Source organism: Schistocerca piceifrons, chromosome 3 (assembly GCF_021461385.2).
Source record: "Schistocerca piceifrons isolate TAMUIC-IGC-003096 chromosome 3, iqSchPice1.1, whole genome shotgun sequence".
NCBI lineage: Eukaryota > Metazoa > Arthropoda > Insecta > Orthoptera > Acrididae > Schistocerca > Schistocerca piceifrons.
In genome coordinates, this window is record NC_060140.1 from 432,408,460 (window position 1) to 432,423,939 (window position 15,480).

At 40.0% G+C, this 15,480-nt stretch overlaps 1 protein-coding gene across 2 annotated transcripts in view; it reads right to left on the minus strand.

Annotated features, from left to right (window-relative positions):
• LOC124787703 (phospholipid-transporting ATPase ABCA1-like) overlaps window positions 1-15,480 on the minus strand; it is a 446,510-nt gene that overhangs the window by 17,453 nt on the left and 413,577 nt on the right. For both annotated transcript variants that reach the window (XM_047254537.1, XM_047254536.1), the window contains one exon: window positions 11,639-11,849. In XM_047254537.1, coding sequence (XP_047110493.1) covers window positions 11,639-11,849 — 211 coding nt within the window. The remainder of the gene's footprint in view (window positions 1-11,638; window positions 11,850-15,480) is intronic.

Below are 15,480 nucleotides of genomic sequence, written 5' to 3' on the forward strand. Positions count from 1 at the left end.
GAAATGCTGTGGGGTAATGTAGTATCATAGCTTATTAATACTGCCAGTGCTGGTGCCCTGAAGATCCCTGCTTGTGATGTGAGTGGTACTTTGAACAGTGCCACAATGAAGAACCTCTATGACGCTGATCAATGAAGACCACCAGGACAGTGTCTTAAGTGGCAAGCACCAGTCTGCCTGTCTTTAATACTTCCGTGTCACTAGTTGGTGCCAAACATTACACCAAGCTGTTGATAGCTCACTCTACCAGCAAATAATCAGCATACATAGACGCACGCTCTTGTCGGACCTATGCTTATCGCTAGCTGCATCTGCCGCATGTTTTCAACAGTGTAGCAGTTCTTTTGCACAAGTTTAGTAAATTATATTTCTTTAAACTGCACTTATGTCAACTAATTCTTTTGCTTGCCTGTCCAGATTCCTTTAGCTACAGACCCTCTGGCCACTTCCAGCAATTTATCATTTGCACACAAGGACATAACATTTGGTTCCTCGGAACATAACAGTTACAGACTCGCAACACAACAGGTAAGAGCCACCAGTGTCCTATTTGGTGCAGCAAGGAGAGAAAGAAGGGGGAAGGAGGAAATGGACAGACAGTGAGGGGGCAAAGATGAGATGGAAACAGATTTGTGGGGGGGGGGGGGGGTGAGGAGGAGATGGGCAGATAGAGACAGAGGGGGGGAAATCGACAGGGAAATGAGACAGGAGTTGATGGACAGAGGAATAAAAGAGGAAGAAGTGGACAGAGAGGGGGGATAGGAGTTGATGGACGAAGGAGGAAAAGAGGAAGAGGTGGACAGAGAGAGGGGACAGAGAGAGGGGACAAGAATTGAGAAAAGGGGAAGAGAGAGGGGACAGGAATTGAGGAAAAGAGGAAGAGGTTGGCAGAGTGAGGGTACAGGACTTGATGAAAAGAGGAAGAGGTGGACAGAGAGAGGGGACAGGAGTTGATGGACAGAGGAAGAAAAGAGGAACAGGTGGACAGAGAGAGAGAGGACAGGAATTTATGGACAGAGGACGAAGTGGACGGAGAGAGACAGGGGACTGGAATAGATGGACAAAGGAAGAAAATAGGAAGAGGTGGACAGAGACAAGAGAACAAAGAGATAGCCAGAGAGAGGAAGGAGGGGAAATGAACAGAGAAGGGGAAGAGGAGGAAATGGACAGAGAGGGGGGAAAAGGAGGAGAGGAACAGGGAGTGGGTGGAGGAGGAGATGGACAGAGAAAGGTGGAGGAAGTGATAAGCTGATAGAAGAGTAAAATAAATACATACCCAGCCAATGCCAGGTCCTCAGCTAGTAGATGATGAATCTATAGATTGTGAGATTGTGTAGCAAACACAAAGTTTTTTGGATGAATATCGATTGGAGGGAACATACAAAGATACTGGCAAAAAGAATGTCCTCAGCATGTTATGCTCTAAGGATGTTAGCATCTTTGTAATAGCCAATGTTTTGTGGTGACATACTATGCCTACATTCTCTCAATTCTTAGCTATGGGATGCTTTTCTAGGGACTGAAGGCACAAAACATGGACATGGTTTTTAAACTTCAGAAAAGGGCAATAATAACAATAAATGGAGGTAGTAGTAGGACTATTTAAAAAATTAGGCATCCTTACTGCAACAAGTATATCTACTAAACTGTGGTGCCTGTCATGGAAAATATTACAAAATACTAGATCAATAGTTCTACACACAGTAATGGAGCAGCAGCCATTTTGGAGTTACATTTATCCAGGAAAAACAAACAAAAAATTCAAAACAGCATTTTACACCACGGGATAAAATTGCATAATAAATTGCCAAAGGAAATGATAAAAATTACTAAAATAAATTTGTTAAGAAAGCAGCTAAAATGTTCTTCACAAGTAATGTATATTACATAACTGTAGATCACTTAGAGGACTCACAGTAGTGGATGGTAATGAAAGGGGTAACTACAGCATCTTTTCATATGTCTGTACATGATTGTGGTTTACTGCTTTCGCAGGTAACACGTTTCAAGATGTAAAATACATGGTTGTTGGTTTGTTGGTGGAGGGGACCAAACAGTGAAATCATCGGTCCCATTGGCTTAGGGAAGGAAGGCAGCTGTGCCCTTTCAAAAGAGCCATCCCTGGATTTCCCTGAAGCGATTTAGGGAAAACCTAGATCAGGATGGCAAGAAGTGGGTTTGAACCATCGTCGTCCTGGATGTGAGTCCAGTATGCTAACCACTGTGTCACCTCGTTTAGTAAAATGCATGACAGGACTGTTTGTTGGGTTAGTTTTTCAGGTGGCAAGCAGCACACAGTTGAATCTGGAGTCTGGGATTGAGTTAAGCTTCACAGCAGTATCTTCAGAGTCCAGGAGTCTTTGGTGAATGTCTTAGAGTATGCTTCAGTGAAGAGCAGAACTATGTTTTACATTGCAAGTAACCGGACACAGTCCAGGAGTCATCTGCAGGTGTCCTCAGTGTGTGCGACAATGAAGAACAGAACTATATTTTATACTGCAAGTTACCTGAAACAAACTGTTTGTAAATCAAGAAACATGATACAATAGGAAATTACTGAATAAAGCATCACAGCTGTTAAGACCTCATATTCTGGAGGTTGGAGCTGCTCTGTCCAGCTATTCCGATTTGGGTTTTCCATGGTTTTCCTAGATCACATTAGCAAATGCCAGGATTATTCCTTAATCAAGGCCACGAGACATTTTATGTATTCTGTATATTTTGGACTATTTTGATTGGCAATGGATTACCTTGACAAATCCTATATCATTGTGGGATGATTTTTGGATAAATAAAGGTAAGTAAGTACACGAATTGCAAACTTCAAGGCTTGAACCCATGCTCAATCTTAATGCAGTTATAGCATATGCGAAAGACATGGATGTGATCTTATGATCAGAACGGAACAGAACCTACAGAAAGCCAATAGTAGTTTAAATAAATATTAAAAAATTGTCTCATTCCAAGCTAATTCTCAGGAAAACTAGCCTAATACCAATGTGGAGAGGATTCAAACTAGACTACAAAAATAATTGCTGCAGTAGGCTGGTATATCCATAAGGGTGAAATCTTCAAGATGGGAACAAATTTTATAACTCTAACAGTGACCTTGGGCTAATAGATGTTCATACAAAATGCTTTGCACTTTTGATATAGAGAACAGTGCAACTGTACCACAAATACCAAGACAGTGCACTACCTGGAACTATAAAGACATATAAGCCAGACAGTGTCCAAGTACCGATAAATTTGGGATAAACACATCAAAATGTTGCTGCTGGAAACTGGCTACCTCTGGGCAGAAACAAACCTACTGCAAGATTGAACCACTGCTCAATTATACTAGCTAATGAATATCAATGGAAGAGTCAGCCATATGGAAGCAACATATACCTATAAGGACTGGGACATAACACGGAAGAATATTCACAATGAAGTGTTAAGAACTGACATAAGATCAGCCTCGTACAAAATAGTTAATGAAACATTACCGATGGAATAAAAATTTCACAAAATACATTTCTCATAAACATCTACAGCTATGTTATTACTCTGCTATTCACAATAAAGTGCCTGATAAAGGGTCCAATGAACTGTCTCTCTACCGTTCCACTCTCGAATGGTATGCGGGAAAAAATAGCACTTAAATTTTTCTGTGCGAGCCCTGATTTCTCTTATTTTATTGTGATGATCATTTCTCCCTATGTAGGTGGGTGCCAACAGAATGTTTTTGCAATCTGAGGAGAAAACTGGTGATTGAAATTTCATGAGAAGATCCCGTTGCAACGAAAAACACCTTTATTTTAATGATTGCCACTCCAATTCACGTATCATGTCTGCTATCTCCCCTATTTCGCAAAACAAGCTGCCCTTCTTTGAACTTTCTTGATGTCATCCATCAGTCCCTCCTGATGTGGGTCCCACACCGCACAGCAATACTCCACAATAGGGCGGATAAGCATGGTATAACCAGTCTCTTTGGTCAACCTGTTGCACCTTCAAAGTGTTCTGCCAATGCTCTACCCACAACATCATCTATTTGATTATTCCAATTTAGGTTATTTGTAATTGTAATTGTAATCCCTAAGTATTTAGTTGAATTTACAGCCTTCAGATTTGAGTGCCTTATCACATTATCAAAATTTAACAGATTTCTTTTAATACACTTGACAATAACTTCACACTTTTCTTTATTCAGGGTCAACTGCCACTTTTTGCACCGAACAGATATCTTATCTAAATAATTTTCCAATTTGGTTTGGCCATCTGAAGACTTTACAATCAGTAAATGACAGCATCTTCTGCAAATAATCTAAGAGGGCTACTTAGATTGTCTCCTATGTCATTAATATAGGTAAGGAACAATAGAGGGACTATAACAATTCCTTGGGGAATGCTGAACATTACTTCTATTTACTCGATGACTTTCTGTCTATTACTACGAACTATGAACTTTCTGACAGGAAATCATGAATCCAGTCACCCAACTGAGGCGATATTCCATAGGCACGCAGTTTGGTTAGAAAACTGCTTGTGAGAAACTGTTCTGGAAATGTAAAAAATATGGAATCAATTTGACATCTCCTGCTGATAGCACTCATGAATTCACGAGTATAAAGAGCTAGTTGTGTTTCACAAGAACGATATTTTATGAATCCGCGCTGACTGTGTGTCAAAAAATCGTTTTCTTCGAGGTTCTTCATAATGTTCGAACACAGTATATGTTCCAAAACCCTACAGCAAATCGACATTAGTGATATGGGCCTTTAATTCAGCAAATTACTCCTACTTCCCTTTTTGGGTATTGGTGTGACTTGAGCAATTTTCCAGTCTTTAGGTACAGACTTTTCTGTGAGCGAGCAGCTGTATATAATTGCTCAATATGGAGCTATTGTATCAGCATACTCTGAAAGTAACCTGACTGGTATACAATCTGGACCAGAGGTCTTGCCTTTATTGAGTGATTTAAGCTGCTTTGATACACCGAGGATATCTACTTCTATGTTTCTCATCTTGGTAGTTGTTCTTGATTGGAATTCAGGAATATTTTTTTGGCTAATTTGGTGAAGGAATTTCAGAAACCTGTGTTTAATAAGTCTGCTTTAGTGGCACTGTCATCAGTGACTTCACTGTTGTTATCACACAGTGAAGGTATTGATTGAGTCTTGCCACTGGTGTGCTTTTTGTATGACCAAAACCCCTTTGGGTCTTCTGCCAGGTTCCGAGTCAGAGTTTCGTTGTGGAAATTATTAAAAGCATCTTGCATTGTAGTATGTGATATATTTTGAACTAAACTTTGCCAATCTTGGGAATTTTGCATTCTTTTAAATTTGGCATGCTTTCTTCATTGCTTCTGCAGCAGCGATCTAACTCATTTTGTGTACCATGGGGGATCAGTACCATCACTTATTAATTTATGTGGTATATATCCCTAAATCACCGTCGATACTGTCTCTTTTAAATCATTCCATATCTTTTCTACCCTTATATGATCAGATCGGAAGCAGTGAAGACTGTGTCTTAAAAAGGTATTAAGAGCATTTTTATCAGCTTTAAGTAGACATACTTTGCGTTTCTTTTTGATAGTTGTAGGTGTTACAGTATTCAGCCTAGCAGCAACTGTCTTGTGGTCACTAATCCCTGTATTTGTCACGATACTCCCTATTTGTCCAGGATTATTTGTTGCTAAGAAGTCAAGTATTCTTTTGCAAACATTTATGATTTAAGTGGGCTCATGAACTAATTGTTCAAAATAATTTTCTGAGAAAGCATTCAGTACAATTTTGGATTTTATGCCTGCCACCGTCTTTAAATGTATAATTTTTCCAGCGTATCGGGGATAGATTGAAGTCTGATTGTTAAGTATAACCTGTACCCATACTACTTGGCAGGAACTATCTACTTCAATTTCACTACAAGTTGAACTACTTCTGACAGCAATAAATACTCCGCCACCAACTATATTTAATATATCCTTTCTGAACACCATTAGACGGTTTGAAAAAAATTTGGCTGAACTTCTTACCAGCTTTAGCCAACTTTCTGTACCTAGAACTATTTGAGCTTGTTCAGTGCTTTCTATTAGGGCTTGGAGCTCTGGTTCTTTCCCAACACAGTTACGATGATTTACAATTACAATACCGATCATTTCTACAACTATCTTACTGTGTTCCACCCGCCCTTTTCTAGGCGGACAACCTTTATGTGGTTTTCTGGGACCCTCTAACCTAAACAACCACCCAGTCCCTTCCACAAGGCTCCCGCTACCTGTGTAACCGCTTCCTGTGTGTAGTGGACTCCTAACCTATTAAGAGGAACTCAGAAACCCGCCACCTGATAGTGCATGTTAAGGAATCTCCAGCCTACAAGTCACAGAACCACCTGAGCCTCTGATTCAGAACCTCCACTCAGCTCTACACCAAAGGACCACTGTCGGTTCTATCGACAATGCAGCAGATGGTGAGCTCTGCCTTAATATTACAAGCAAGAGTGGCAGTCTTTACCATTTCTGTTAGCCACCTGAAACCAGAGAGCATCTCCTCCGATCCAAAGCAACGCACATCATTGGTACCGACATGAGCCACCACCTGCAATTGGCTGCACCCTGTACTCTTCATGGAATCCGGAAGCACCCTTTCCACGTCCGGAATGACTCGCACACTGAGTGCACACTGGCTTCCTTCCCCTCCTTGGCAGCCATGTTCCTAAGGGGCCCCATTATGCACCTAACATTGGAGCTCCGAACTAAAAGCAAACCCACCCTCTGTGAATGCCTCGACATTGCTGTCCGAGAAGCTTCCTCTCGAACAGCGTGGATTACTGCATCTGGTTTAGAGACTTTGTCAGCCACATATAACGCCCGAAACCTGTTTGTCAAGCAAACCAGGGAGGTCAAGCAAACCACGATCGGCCCCTTGGAAAGACTATCGCTGCCTGCCAGACTTTGGAATGATCTCCCCGCGTCCAAAGCCCCCCCCCCCTCCCCCCCACAGTTAACGCAGAACAGGGAATCAGCGATCATAAAGCGGTTACTGCATCGATGATTTCAGCCGTAAATAGAAATATTAAAAAAGGTAGGAAGATTTTTCTGTTTAGCGAAAGTGACAAAAAGCAGATTACAGAGTACCTGACGGCTCAACACAAAAGTTTTGTCTCAAGTACAGATAGTGTTGAGGATCAGTGGACAAAGTTCAAAACCATCGTACAATATGCATTAGATGAGTATGTGCCAAGCAAGATCGTAACAGATGGAAAAGAGCCACCGTGGTACAACAACCGAGTTAGGAAACTGCTGCGGAAGCAAAGATAACTTCACAGCAAGCATAAACATAGCCAAAGCCTTGCAGACAAACAAAAATTACGCGAAGCGAAATGTAGTGTGAGGAGGGCTATGCAAGAGGCATTCAATGAATTCGAAAGTAAAGTTCTATGTACTGACTTGGCAGAAAATCCTAAGAAATTTTGGTCTTATGTCAAAGCGGTAGGTGGATCAAAACAAAATGTCCAGACACTCTGTGACCAAAATGGTACTGAAACAGAGGATGACAGACTAAAGGCCGAAATACTAAATGTCTTTTTCCAAAGTTGTTTCACAGAAGAAGATTGCACTGTAGTTCCTTCTCTAGATTGTCGCACAGATGACAAAATGGTAGATATCGAAATAGACGACTGAGGGATAGAGAAACAATTAAAATCGCTCAAAAGAGGAAAGGCTTCTGGACCTGATGGGATACCAGTTCAATTTTACACAGAGTACGCGAAGGAACTTGCCCCCCTTCTTGCAGCGGTGTACCGTAGGTCTCTAGAAGAGCGTAGCGTTCCAAAGGATTGGAAAAGGGCACAGATCATCCCCATTTTCAAGAAGGGACGTCTAAAATATGTGCAGAACTATAGACCTATATCTCTAACGTCGATCAGTTGTAGAATTTTGGAACACGTATTGTGTTCGAGTATAATTACTTTTCTGGAGACTAGAAATCTACTCTGTAGGAATCAGCATGGGTTTCGAAAAAGACGGTCGTGTGAAACCCAGCTCGCGCTATTCGTCCACGAGAGACAGAGGGCCACAGACACGGGTTCACAGGTAGATGCCCTCTCTCTTTACTTCCGCAAGGCGTTCGATACAGTTCCCCACAGTCGTTTAATCAACAAAGTAAGAGCATATGGACTATCAGACCAATTGTATGATTGGATTGAAGAGTTCCTAGATAACAGAACGCAGCATGTCATTCTCAATGGAGAGAAGTCATCCGAAGTAAGAGTGATTTCAAGTGTACCGCAGGGGAGTGTCATAGGACCTTTGCTATTCACAATATACATAAATGACCTGGTGGATGACATCGGAAGTTCACTGAGGCTTTTTGCAGATGATGCTGTGGTGTATCGAGAGGTTGTAACAATGAAAAATTGTAATGAAATGCAGGAGGATCTGCAGCGAATTGACGCATGGTACAGGGAATGGCAATTGAATCTCAATGTAGACAAGTGTAATGTGCTGCGAATATATAGACAGATAGTTTTCTTATCATTTAGCTACAAAATAGCAGGTCAGCAACTGGAAGGAGTTAATTCCATAAATTATCTGGTAGTATGCATTAGGAGTGATTTAAAATGGAATGACCATATAAAGTTGATCTTCGGTAAAGCAGATGCCAGACTCAGATTCATTGGAAGAATTCTAAGGAAATGCAATCCGAAAACAAAGGAAGTAGGTTACAGTACGCTTGGTCGCCCACTGCTTGAATACTGCTCAGCAGTGTGGGATCCGTACCAGATAGGGTTGATAGAAGAGATAGAGAAGATCCAACAGAGAGCAACGCGCTTCGTTACAGGATCATTTAGTAATTGCAAAAGCGTTACGGAGATGATAGATAAACTCCAGTGGAAGACTCTGCAGGAGAGAGGCTCAGTAGCTCAGTACGGGCTTTTGTTAAAGTTTCGAGAACATACCTTCACCGAAGAGTCAAGCAGTATATTGCTCCCTCCTACGTATATCTGGCGAAGAGACCATGAGGATAAAATCAGAGAGATTAGAGCCCACACAGAAGCATACTGACAATCCTCCTTTCCACGAACAATACGAGACTGGAATAGAAGGGAGAACCCATAGAGGTACTCCGGGTACCCTCCGCCACACACCGTCAGGTGGCTTGTGGAGTATGGATGTAGATGTAGATGTAGATGATGCCACTTGGCAGCAGCCTTAAGCTGTGTGATGGAATCCAACACAGCCTGGAGCTGTGAGCTAAGGGTCACCAACTTAGCTCACATCTGTACACAACAAGCACAGTTCCTATCCATTACTGAAGTCGCTACTCGTAAAAATATATAACAAATGAACGGTGCACTCGGCTTATTAGCGGTAGGAATTTAAGTGCTCTTTCACTGATGGTCTATCTGACACTGAGCTACGCAAAACAAAAAAAACAAAAGCCTGTACAATATGAGGGTCAATATAAGTGTCTATAACAACAGCGGTATTAAAACAAAACGTTGTGCCTAGTAAGCACTCACTCAAACATGCAAGAAATTACAAAAATAAACTAGTAACTATACAGGTATCTGTGAATATAAGTCGCTCTTGTTGGAAGCACGTAAAAATGTAAAAATATATAACAAACAAACATTGTACTCGCCTTATTAGCAGCAGAAACTTGAGTTGCTCTCTCACCGATGGTCTATCCGACACTGTAAATGTATGAACACCCAGACACACATGTATGTCTGTGAAGAAATGATGCCATATGGGTATGTGCAGAAAGAACGACTGATTTCCAGAACACTGAGACAGCACACTCATTAATGTTGGATCTACAACCAGTTGGAAACTGTTACCTCACAGCCAAGAAAAATACTTGTACATGGTTGGTAGGAAATACTGTGCATTATTTAACAAGTGACCAGGATGAGCAATTATATCTGGGCTATACTGTGTACATTGCAACTGGGGCAGAACTACTAACGAAAGATGCTAAAAACAGGCAAAAGTATGCAAATTATATCTCAGCATTGGAGCTGATGAAAATATGAGGTGGGAAGAAAAAGAAAAAAAAGGAAATGAGAGAGACAGGTGAGAGAGAGAGAGATAGACAGAGAACTAAGAAAACTACTACTGCAGTTTCTGTTTGATTGTCTGCTGCAGGTGACTTCCTCCAATGAATTTTCATGCTTGCTAATCATTTTTCGAAGTTAATGTGTTTTATTGCATATGCAGTGGCATTGGCTGTTCTATCATAAATGAAATTTACATGCTGTGTGTCTTTCAGAGCAGCTACACAAGTGATGCTTTAGTGCAAGTCCAATGATCTTTAAGGTTCATACATTTGATATTAGTCTGTAGCATTACGACTCTCGGCACATTATCGACTGAAGAACTATGAAAGTCACCTTCTCTTTTTCATGTTCCTCCTTGTCACTGAGCAATGCACTGAAAAGTAGTCTATCTCTTTAATTGTTATCTGCAATACTACAGTCTTATAGTTGAATATTCCTGGGAATATATTATTATGGACTTTATTCACCTGAAAAAAGCCAATAAACATAGTGGTATGGTGTTCATAGCTATTCAGTGTTGGCGTAAACACACTACTAGGATGACATATTGGCCGTGTGGTTTGAGGCACCATGTCACGGACCACGCAGCCCCTCACGCTGGAGGTTCGAGTCCTCCCTCGGGCATGGGTGTATGTGTTTGTCTTGGCATAAGTTAGTTTAAGTTACTTTAAGTAGTTTGTAAGCCTAGGGACCGATGACCTCAGCAGTTTGGTGCCTTAAGAATTCACACACATTTGAACATTTGATGACAAATGATACTGCCATATATATTCTATTTAATTTTTATTCAGACTGCCTCTGTACTAAATGGTTAAAAGTCGATGCTGCCTTCTGAGCAGAAGATTCGAAGTTCAAATGCCTGTACCTCTTCAGTTTTTTTCTGAGATAGGGGGTCTGGAATGAGGTCCATTCAACACTTGTGACACCAAATGAGGAGCTGCATGCGTAAAGAGGAAGTCGCATCAGGTTTCATCTACTGGCAGTAATGGTTGGAGGGATAGGCGACACGCTAATCATATGTTCCGTGACCACAGGCTGCTCCTCCTACTGCCTTATAGGCAGCAGCTGGCCAGTTGGAACAGGTCTAAGGCCAAACCCTGAGTGATGTTCACATTTAGATTTTTATTCATCCAATCTTGAATATACTTCAGGCGTGAAAAACCAACTTACTAGATAATCTGTTTTATACTGTACTCTTTTTAATTTGTTGAGATGTTCGCAACTCTTTCCGCACACCACTTCTCTTTCCTGAATGTGGATTTCATTTAGACATTTCTGCTACTGCTCAGTCTTAAGAACAAGATGACAAACTATGAGAGTACTTATGGCCTGCAGATCCTTTTATAAGATGTGGAGTGTCATGAAATTGCTTAGAGTAATTTCAGTGTTGCAGACTACATAAGATCTTCTAAGAAGATGTCTTTTGTTTTACCATTTTGGTATTTTGAAGACTGTGTTTCAATTAGAGCTTTTTGAAATGATATATCAACTGTTTGCATTTCATATTCTACCACATACATAAAGTACAAACACCATTCAGATTTTATATTCAAAATCTGACTCTGCATATAGAGAAGTGACTCACCTGTGAGATGTTAAGACAACAGCTTGTCCTGTCTTGTGGATCTTCCCAAGAACATTCCAAAGTTTCCGCCGTGATACTGGATCCACACCACTTGTCGGTTCATCAAGGAACACAATTGGAGGATTTCCAATTAGAGCAACTGCTGCACTCAGTTTTCGTTTATTACCACCACTATAAGTACCACAAAGCTTTTTTCTGTATTCATTCAATCCTGTTATAACATAAATCAAAAAAAGTCTTGATTGACAACACTGTAAATGAAAAAATAATATTTCACATAAAACAGCGGAAACATGTTGCAAGTTTCTAATACCAATTAACACAAAACTAATTTAAATTCCAGCATCTAAGAGAGTTTGTTTTTTATGTATAACGTGCAAAAAACTTATGAGCAATGTTTGAGAAGCAAGAGGAATTCTTCATACATGTTACCTTGGAGTAAGTTAAACAATAATTCAAATATTATGTGCTTTGGCACAGAGGCCTGAAGTACATATTTTTGGAACAGTCAGTGTAGTCACCAAATTTGGTGCAATCTGTATTACCTATTCTTGCATACAATGATAATAATAATAATAAAATTATGCCTAGATATTTATGTAAGTCCAGCAAAGCTGTCATAGGAAAAATGTATAGCCATTTACAGAAAAAACTAGTGGGATGGAATCTACTCAAGGGAGAAACATGTTCAGTGACCTATAGTCAAGTCAGTGTAAGAAGTTCCCTGATGTTGCTGTGGGCCGGGCATGGCAGCTTTGCCTCCAGCAGTCATGTAACATGATTTTGTAAACGTCTATACGGCAACACCTTAGTGTATTTACGGCTCTGCAGATGGCTACTGTTTTCACTTGCAGCCATCTGATCTTTGCAGTTGAATGCTGCAACAGCACTGACAGCTGTCAGGGATCTTCTTATGCCAACTCAACTACAGAAGAAGACTGCATCTAATGTTACATGAAATTTAAGGAAGAAGGAAAAAAGGAGAAGTAAAAATAATAAAAAAAAGTCTTTCACTTTCATCAGGTGAAAAAAACCTTACCCTTGCCCTTACAGCACTTATTGTTAAGACTAAATTAACTTACCCTAATTTTACTTTGTTTTAGCCGGCCGTAGTGGCCAAGCGGTTCTAGGCGCTACAGTCTGGAACCGCGCAACCGCTACGGTCGCAGGTTCGAATCCTGCCTCAGGCATGGGTGTGTGTGATGTCCTTAGGTTAGTTAGGTTTAATTAGTTCTAAGTTCTAGGTGACTGATTACCTCAGAAGTTAAGTCGCATAGTGCTCAGAGCCATGTGAACCATGTGTGTTTTAGCCTATAATCACAATTTTTGATTTTGCCTACTGGCTACCAGTTTCAGTATGCATTACCAACCTCAGGCCATGCTATGATAAAAAACAGACAATACATAGTTAAAATAATAATGTAAGCAACATTTACACAATATTTTCTCTCTATATTAGCAAACATATGGTATTAAGTGCAGCCTAAAAATACACAGGTAGCCCCTCAATCCTGGCACACAGTTATCATGCTCACTTCCCAGGTAGCTACTTCACAGACAAAGTAAAGGTCAAGCTGAGCTTTAAATAGATGCAAATTGTGGCAAGTAATGATAAGTGTGTCCCCTGCGTACAGAGTTTCTTGGATTTTCTTCTTAAGAAACTGTAAACACATTTAAAGAATAAAAATAGCATCAAATATGAAACAACATGATAAAACAAAGAATAAATGTATGTTGGTTGGTGGCAGTTGAATCTTTTGCAGTCAGTGCCACAAAAATGTTCACACTACTCCTGGACTCATATGAAGAAGAGTTAGGATTACAATTATATCTAAACTAAAATGCTCTGAACAATGTCATTGAAATTCCACTAAGGACACTAGACATTAATCTGTTGAATTGTGTAGCTTAGCAACACTGAACAGACATTCCAATAAAACCAGAAGCCAATACACAATGGAATCTTACATAGAGGTCAAGATTAAATAACACTGGAATCTCAAATGGAAAAATGACAATATAAACTTGCCAAATCATCTGATAAAATGTCACTGTCTCCCCTTGGATACTTTCACATGGAGGGATTAAATAACCATTTGTGAAAAATTGCAGGTTAGTATTCATTGAAGTTACATTAAAAATCATAGGCATCTCCTTAAAATTACGAAATACATATATATAAAAAAAAGAATGGTGCATCATTTCACTGTCTCTCAGAAACACACAACACTCACAACACAATCTAAATAAAATTCTCACAAACTCTACAACAATGTGTTCATGTAACAAACATAGCTAAGATATTTGAATTTCACAGGAAACAATGACAAAACAAATGTCTACTCAAATTACTTAGTAAACATAAAGTTTCAGCTTACAGGCACAATCCTAACCTTTGTGTTGAGGCATAAAACAAGAGGCTTGAGACATAAGGCAATGGAGAACTCATCTGGCACAATTATCCAAAAGTAATTTAAAACTGACACTAGTGAACATGTGTAGGAGGTGGGCTTTATTGTCCATTGTAAAAAGAATACATGTTACAAAACCTTGACTACTGTCCCAAAGTCACTGCCAGCCAACTAGCAATGCACAAGTATAAAAGTGCTGTATACCATTCAAAACATGACTGCTCACGGAACAAGAAGTAGTGTGTGGCAAGGAACTGTTAGATGATGTTTAAAGGCACATGCCAACTAGGGTAACATGAGCAATAAGGCTGTGACAGGTCCACAATCCATTATGACTATGACTTCTGAAAAGGTGGAGATCAGTAAGACATAGATTCTGCAAGAGTGGTGGGGAGGGGACAGGAAGCATAGGGACTGAAAGGTGCAGAAGAGAGGACAGTAAGGCATGGCATTGCAAGAAGTGTGAGGTGGGAGACAGGAGTGACAGTGCATCATTGCATGGCCGTCCTATCACAAAGACAAAAGCTGTGTACTAGGGCAGGTGGAGAATAATCCCTCATGTTTTGGATAGGTAACTTGCCAGGTGAAGGAGTTAGAATGTACTTTGACAATATTATAGAAAAACATGATTTTTTCACCCAAAAAAATGTTACAACCCAAGCTATATCAGATACAAACAAGATGGCGTCAAGGAAACAGTGTAGTGACACAGTGCTTGTTTCAAAAAGTCAAAAGTTTAACAGTTCATTGTGTAAGAAGTGCAAAAAACGTGTTATCAAAGGCATCTTGTGTACAAACTGCAATTTCTGGCTACATGAAAAATGTGCGGAAGTGACACTACAATTCATAAAGAATGACATTTCAGCTTTCCCTTCTTTGCTTAGTACTAACTTTCCATCTGAGCTCCTAATATTCATCATCCTGTCTCAATTCTCTTGGTTATATTGAACACATTTGAGAACATTGTTAGCAAAATCCAAAATGTTACTGCAAAATGTGCCATTGACCTAGAGAATTGGTTTGATTTTGAGCAAAGGAGAAGCACGACAGATGCAATAAATAGTATTGTCGAACAAATAAGCAAATATTTAGACAAGAGCAGCAAGGTTACAGAAATTTTTTGTGACCTCACAAAGGCTTTTAGTTCTATAAACAGTACCTTGCTCACTTCACAAACCTAATGAGACTGGGATTGAGGGCAGTGGCTTACAGTGGCTTCTACTTATGGAATAGAAAACACAGAGTGCTGAATGGAGCAAATTACTATTCTTATTGAGCATTCCACATGGCTTTATACTAGTTCAAGTTTCATTTCTGTTCTATGTGAATGAGTTACATCAATATCACCTCCCTGTTATTTTGTTTGCAAACAACCCTTGTGTTATACGAAAAACAAAACATAGGAAAAAAAGCCCTGAAACATTGTTCAAT